Here is a 7,295-nt window from a genome sequence, read left to right as displayed (position 1 = left end):
CCTCTAGAAGTCCGTTTGACACATATCGCGAACAACGAGCTGCGATGAGTCTCATATGTGTGCGATGCGGAAGAGGCTGAATCGAGTGTTCCGAATGCGCACGTATCCTAGATGGATTCTAGGTGGGTGGGCGATGTGTGCGATATGGGTCTGATACGGTAGGCCGACTACAACACTCCGAAATCCCTGATACGCGCATTGTTTACCGTAAATCCACACCGGCAACTTTGTCAATTTTTCGTCAATTCGAGCCTACATTTCTGGTTTTTCGATTATTCTTTTTTTTTTTTTGTGAAAAAGAGTTATGGCAGACTAAAAAATCGCTGAATTCTTGCAGAAACATGTCTTTCACTCGTCAATTGCTATGTTTTTCGCCAAAATAGGTGATATTGAGATTTTTTGATTTCACTTTGTAATTATTGTAAAAATCGTATTTTCAGGTGGAATAAAAGGTAAGTTGGTAAGTATACAATAATTACAAAGTTTAAATTATAAAAATTTTCAATTTTTCATGCAATTTCAAAAAAAGTGAAAGTGAGACATATTTTTTGAACAAATGAAAAAAAAACAATTTTTAGCGTTTTTTTCCCATTTTGTTCTGTTTTTGATTGCATATCAAACTTAAATGGAAACTGCCATAAGTCTTTTTCAAAACCAAAACATTGAGTTTCAAAAAATCAGTAATATGTCGTTCAAAATATAAAAAAATATGGAAATAAAGGTAAAGTACGAAATCGGAAGACCTGAACAAGATCACATCACAATAGAACTTAACTGATACTTCTAGGAACCCCCAACCAACGTTTTAGTTCATTTCATCGAGTGCCAGCAAGCCAGGCGAGGAGATGCTTTGCGGCGGTGGTGTGCCCCATATGTCCCGTATATGCCCCATACCGGCGTCCTTTCCCTGTACCCAATTCATCGGCGCGTTCTCCGTCGCCCATCCATTATGCGTATGCGCGCCCAGGAACTGTGGGTACAGAATCGGTTTGTCTCCCGATTTTGTACTTTTTTAAAGGAAAAGGTGGGCGCGCTCGTATTTCTACATGAGGATGCAAATGGCTTTTTGGGCATTTTTGGCCTTTTTCGCCCCTTTCAAAAATCAGGTGTTTCGAGCGAGGATCGAACTCGGGTCTATCGCTTCACACACCGGCGTGTAAACCAGTGCGCTTTTCGATCGACAAAAATCTTTGTTGTTTTTGATATATAAATAACTTCCTTTTTTTGACGTGAAAATGTGAATAATTTCAAAATTCCTAATTTATGAAATCCTGAGATTCCAAGATCTCAAAATTCAGGAATTCTGGAATTCCGGGAAAAAAATCTAAAATTTAAAAAAACTGAGATTCCGAAATTTAGAAATTAGAAAATTCAGAAATTGAGAAATTGTCGAGTTTTAAAATCACAGTTCCAAAAATTCTGGAATTTTCAATCAGCGTATTATCTCCAATACAAGCCCATGTGCTCGGAGTGTGGGCTTCTATTTTTCGATGAACCTCGCGGGGTGGGCTTCAAATGGAGGTGGGCTTCTATTAGAGGAAATACGGTATACTAGAATCAAGATTTTCGAGTTTCTGGTTCTAAAAAGTGTATTTCCTTTGATTTTAAGAATATTCTAAATTTCTAATATTTCAGAAATGTTTGGAATTCCGAGGATGATTTCTGAATTGGGATACTTTTTTGATTTGGCGCAAAATTCAGGTGTCCCAGTGTAAGGTTAACAATGCGTTTTTGCCTAAACCTATGATTTTAAACAAAAAATTGAAACAAATTTGCACCGAAAAATGTGAAAATCTTACTGATTTTCGCTAATTTCAGTACTTTTTGACTGGAATTTTTCACATTTTTTGAAAAAATTATAGGCCTTCCCTTTTATTGGCTATCCGAAAAATGGTGCTAAATTCAAAAAATTTGTATGACCAGAATTCGAATTCAAAATTTACCACAAAAATATCGGTAGGAATAGGAAAAATTATTTTTTCTTCATAGCTATTCAGATTTTTTTGGTAATTTTTCAATATTTTGAAAATTATTCTATTCTTCCTAAATTTTGTGTTCTCTTGAAAAATCTGTAGTTTTTAATTGTATAGCATGTCTATATTGAAATATGTCATCTGTAATTTCAATCTACAAAAAAACTATTTCAAACGTTAATCACGATTTCCTTTTGAGTTGTGGAATTGCCGCTTCAGAGTTGAACATGGAATGAATTTCACAAATAACGATTCCGAAAAAGTATTTTCAGCATATAAGGCAAGTCAAGTATGGTGTTAAAAAATTTTGCAGAGACAATTTCATCACAATGAATATCAGCAAACACGCACGACTATTAGGAAAACAATTGAGTGGACAGCCTCTCTTGTTCGCGATGCTAACATGTGCCGAAATGTCCTCAACAGAAACTCTAAAGAAACGCCTCTGTTCAAAAATCAACATTTCCTTAGAGCAGTGCTATATAATCATCCGAATTTCCAGTCATTTTCCGAAAAACTATTTCCATTCATGGCATTACCAAAAGATCATCATTGAAACGTTTCTTTTCTTTTGAATATAATAACTTTTTTGTTTTTTTAAATGAATTAAATTGGATTTAGATATTACAGACAAACCATTATAGCATCAAAAAACTCTGAATTCGGAATTTAAATGCAATTTTTAACCGAAAATTAATTCATTGAAAAATCGAGGAAAAAGTGTGCGGCGACATTGCAATTTAGGCTCCGCCCCTCACCCCGCCCACTTTCCCCGGTTTTTCTTCCCCGATTTTTTTCCCCGGAATTTGCGGGTAGTGTGCTGTGTCGATTGTTGACAATCGACAAAAATCGACGAAAATCGTCAAAATCGGTGTCGATTTCGTCGACTCCATCAAAAATCGACATTCAAAAAGTCGACAGAAAATCGACTTTTCAAAAGTCGATGAAAGTGAAAATCGACAAAAGTCGATTTTTGTCGATTTTGAATCGACTCAAAATCGACAAGAATCGACAGAAAATCGACTTTTGTCGACTTTTGTCGACTTTATTGTCCGAGAGAACTACACGACCGGTGACCTAGAAACTGCCTGTGACCGGGGTATTTTTCATGAAAAACAGGCATTTTTCATCGAATTTTCCACTGAAAAACCGTATTTTTCTTGTTTTTTTTTTGAGTGTTTTGTTTTTTTTCTGTTTCATTTACGACATTCTTGCTTTTTGCAGATGTATTCGTCACAAAATCTATCTAAAGCGTGGCGATACTTCGAAAAACAAAATAACGGACAAACTGTGACCTGTAAACTGTGCGGAAGGAGCATAAAGTTCTTTGACCACAACGATGCATCAGCACTTAAACAGTCACCACGAGAAAGAAGTTGAAGAAATGGAAAGATCGGTAAGCAGAAAATTATATCAAAATCTGAGTTTTCTTCAGATCTACGAAGAAAAATACGTCGACGACTGAAGAGTACGAATATGACGACGAGAATGATGACTCAGAAGGCGAAGAATATTACGAATCCAGAGAGCATAACGATGATACTTTTGGAAACGATTTGGCCCAAATAATGAAACATTAATTCCTTATGCTGAACTTTGTTCTTCTTCTTCCCTTTTTTTAATTTTGTCGCTTTGAATTTTCTTCTATTTTCCTTGCCATCATATTTTGTACCCCAGTTGAAACTAAGTTTTACACTATTTGTTTTTTATCCATAAAAATAAAGTTGTTACTCTAAAATAAAGTTGTTACAATGATTTCTTCAAAAAATTAGAAAAAAACATTTCTCGAGGTGAAATTTTACTTTGAAGTCCGGAAAAGTCGATTTTTCGTCGACTTTCGTCGATTTTTTGTCGACTTTTGTCGATTTTTCTGTCGATTTTAAGTCGACGCAAAATCGACAAGAATCGATTTTCGTCGACTTTCGTCGACTTAAAGTCGACAAAAATCGACAACGAAAAGTTCGATTTTCATCGACAAATAGCCTTTTCGAATTTGTGAATGTCGACTGTGTCGATTTTCAAAGTCGACAAAAATCATCGATTTTCGAGTCGACTCGGCACTCTATTTGCGGGGTCTCGCTGAGTAGCGGGGTCGCTATGCAGACGCGCCCCATGGCTATGCGACAGAGAGCGTAGGCAGCAGAGAAGCGCCTGCGTCTCCTCGCTGTGCACACTGTCTCTCTTCGCATTTTATGCATTTTCCTTCGAATTCGTCGTTTTGAATAATTCGAATTAAAACACATTTTAGACATGGCGAATTCAGCGAAAACTAGAAAGAAGAATGTACCAAAAAAAAGGTTAAAAATTAAAAATTTTTTAATGCAAAATTCTCAAATTTAAGGCTCCTCAACACCGCTTCCGACGTTATTGTTCTTCCACAGGCTGCAGAGCAAGACGATGTTGATTCCAGCAGTGATTCAGATGTGCCGGTCCGAAAAATGTGAGCTCAAACTTTTTAAAAAATAATTATAAATTTGAAATAGATATTTTTCAGTGCTGCTGGTCCCAGTTTCGATAGTTCCTCCTCTGACAGTGACAGCGAATTCGAGGGAATGACTGCTCAGGAAATTTTGGCCACAATTCCTAAAAAGAAACGAATCGTCACCATTCCAACGTCTCTAAGCGGTTGCCCCCTTCAACATCGTATCAAAGTCGAGCCCCATTATCGCCGACAACTCGAACTCAGCGGCATTGAATTCGACAGAAATTTCTTCTCATTCACAAAAGAAGAAGACGATAAAATCCGCGAAAACTGGAGGGAATTCTCGAGAAAACGCAAAATCACTGGACACATCTTCGACTTTTTGGGATTGGATAAAAACGGGATGAAGCAGGAAATCGATGTTCAATCTAATCTCACAGTTAAAGTGAAAATCTGGCCAGCGCTGTGTAAAGGACTCGAAAATCGATATGCGAAGACTGTGAGACAACGAGTTTCGTATATTTTTCATCCGTATTTTCGCGAAGAGCAAGATTACGATATGCTGGAAGTTGAGAGGTAAGATATTCTTATTTTTCCGAAAATCACAAATCTCTAGCTCAATTTTGAAGGGAGTTATGGCTGAAACAGTTCTTAGGACGCGCGCAGCCGGAGGTGGTTAGCAACGGGGGCGACAGTGGCGCTGTTGCGCTGGCCGCTTGTCACCTCCGGCTGAGCTCCTCCAAGCAAATATGACTTTAACTCGCTTCAAAATTGTCCTAAAAAGATGAACATGTGAATTGGTACAGTGAAAAATTTGCCGAAAAACATACAAAAACGAGAAAATTTCATCCGGAAAATATAACTATTTTCAGGTCATTGTACTGATTTTTGTCGAGTTTTTCTGTTAAATATAAATGTTAAATTTGTCTTGAAATTCCCCATTTTTCGATTCAAATTTCATCTTGCTAGGGCAATTTTGAAGCGAGTTAAAGCCACATTTGCTCGCAGTACGCGCTCAGCCGGAGGTGACTGTCGCGCCCGCCGCTAATCGCCTCCGGCTACGCGCGCCCTGAGAACGGTTTGAGCGATAACTCGCTTCAAAATTGAGCTAGAGATTTGGTTTTTGCGCAAAAATAAGTAAAAAAAATGTCTGATTTTTCCAAAAATCTCATATATATTTCAGACGTCTCGACGCCGACGAAACAATGGCTGAAATCTCGGAATCTATGAAGATCCCACCGCGCTTCTTGGACAGAAAATACGCAAAAAGAGGGCCACCCAAAGAAAAAATGTTGTCCCAAAATCAACGAATCCATATGCTGAAATTGCTCTACGAGTCGATTATCGATAATGGAGATCACAAGTTTTTGTCGAGGAATTTCGATTGGAAGTTGTTCAGAAATAAGTGAGTTTTCCGGCAGTTTTTTCACTGGCAGATTTTTTGCTTTTTTGCGGGAAAATGACGGGAAGATAGAAAATAAAAATCAAATAAGTCGGAAAATAAAAAACTTTTGATAGCGAAAAAGTTAACTGAAAGCACACGATAATTGAGAAAAAAACTCAAGAAAATGGAAAATATTTCTAGGTTACCGTACTGATTTTTGTGGAGTTTTTTGTCAAATACCATCCTCCTATTTGACTTTAAATTCCCCCGCTTATTTTTCTTTAAATTTCATCTTTCTAGGGCAATTTTAAAGCGAGTTAAAGCCATATTTGCCCGCAGGACGCGCTCAGCCGGAGGTGACTGTTGCGCCCGCCGCTAATCGCCTCCGGCTACGCGCGTCCTAAGAACGGTTTGAGCCATAACTCGCTTCAAAATTGAGCTAGAGATTTGGGTTTTTGCACAAAAATAACACAATAAATTGAGAAAATGAAAATATTCTTCGGTTACTGTAGCTGTAGCGTGTTTCTTCTATTGCTCCATTTTTATATGCCAAAATAATATCCAAAATCATACATGTCAAGAATTCCTGGAATTAGAGTTGACGAGCAAAAAAACTTTTTCGGATCCAGGAATTCAAAACATGTATGTCCAAAATCCCCCATTTTCCGGACAAACCGACAAACAGACGCTGATTTTCAGATGCCGCGAGAAGTCAATCGATCCACCGCCAAATGCTAGAACGGTCAATGAAACGTTTCGAAGAAAGTTCGATCGCGTCGAGCAGAAGATTTTCAGACATTTGGAGCCAGCGCCAACGCTCAAACAGAAGCTCATGTATGTCCATGAGGCATATCTTCGATTTCATTTTAAAGTCACTCCGCATAGAAGGAGGGGCGATGTAAGTTTTTTATTTAATTTTTCATTTTGACTGAAAACACTGAAAAAAACGCTGAAAATCTCATTAGAAAACCGTGAAAATGTCATTTTACCATCAAAAAATTTTTCCGACTTTTTTAATGCGAAAAATAACAGGAAAATAGAGCAAAATCATTGAAAAGCAAGAAACATCAGAAAGAATTTCCGGATTCATAAACGCGATTTTTGTGCGTTTTCCATCAATTGTTTTTCTATTTTCCATAGCACACTCTCCCACAGAACAATTCGAACTGCAAATTAATTTTTGATCTACAGAAAAAAAGTTTGGCGCGATCACAATTGCAGGTCTAAAACCATAATTTCAGAATTTTTTATCTGATTTTGTGGAGTTCCAAGATGATTCAAATGATTCTTTAAAAAATTAATTAGTGGTTATAGATTCTTGTATGGTCGTTTTCCGGAAGAAAAAATGTCAAAAATGGTCATTTTTGAAAGTTTTTTACAGAAAAAATCTATCTCCTCTTTCAGTTTTTGACATTTCTAGGAGTTCTATATTTCAAAAAACCGCAATTATTTTCTCTACATTTTCTATGGATGAATTTTTAATTTGTCTGATAAAACTTTTTTTATAATTCAAAAA

General features: G+C 37.0%; 2 protein-coding genes across 2 annotated transcripts in view; both read left to right on the top strand.

The window, feature by feature from the left end:
• CBG04851 overlaps positions 1 to 3,553 on the top strand; it is a gene marked incomplete at both ends in the record, with an annotated part of 7,139 nt that extends 3,586 nt beyond the window's left edge. Inside the window, 7 exons of the mRNA XM_045238221.1 lie at positions 338 to 383; positions 441 to 460; positions 788 to 987; positions 1,409 to 1,587; positions 1,636 to 1,711; positions 2,287 to 2,532; positions 3,409 to 3,553. Of these exons, the coding sequence (XP_045092782.1) occupies positions 338 to 383; positions 441 to 460; positions 788 to 987; positions 1,409 to 1,587; positions 1,636 to 1,711; positions 2,287 to 2,532; positions 3,409 to 3,553 (912 nt within the window). The remainder of the gene's footprint in view (positions 1 to 337; positions 384 to 440; positions 461 to 787; positions 988 to 1,408; positions 1,588 to 1,635; positions 1,712 to 2,286; positions 2,533 to 3,408) is intronic.
• Positions 3,554 to 4,223: 670 nt separating this feature from the next.
• The window catches only part of CBG04850, a gene marked incomplete at both ends in the record, with an annotated part of 5,081 nt that continues 2,009 nt past the window's right edge, over positions 4,224 to 7,295 (top strand). The window contains 5 exons of the mRNA XM_002637975.1: positions 4,224 to 4,270; positions 4,315 to 4,413; positions 4,468 to 4,971; positions 5,579 to 5,800; positions 6,479 to 6,677. Coding sequence (XP_002638021.1) covers positions 4,224 to 4,270; positions 4,315 to 4,413; positions 4,468 to 4,971; positions 5,579 to 5,800; positions 6,479 to 6,677 — 1,071 coding nt within the window. The remainder of the gene's footprint in view (positions 4,271 to 4,314; positions 4,414 to 4,467; positions 4,972 to 5,578; positions 5,801 to 6,478; positions 6,678 to 7,295) is intronic.

This window comes from Caenorhabditis briggsae (genome assembly GCF_000004555.2).
Source record: "Caenorhabditis briggsae complete genome, chrV, whole genome shotgun sequence".
NCBI classification, from domain to species: Eukaryota; Metazoa; Nematoda; class Chromadorea; order Rhabditida; family Rhabditidae; genus Caenorhabditis; species Caenorhabditis briggsae.
Note: the sequence above shows the minus strand (reverse complement) of the source record. Positions and strands in the feature narration are given on the sequence as shown.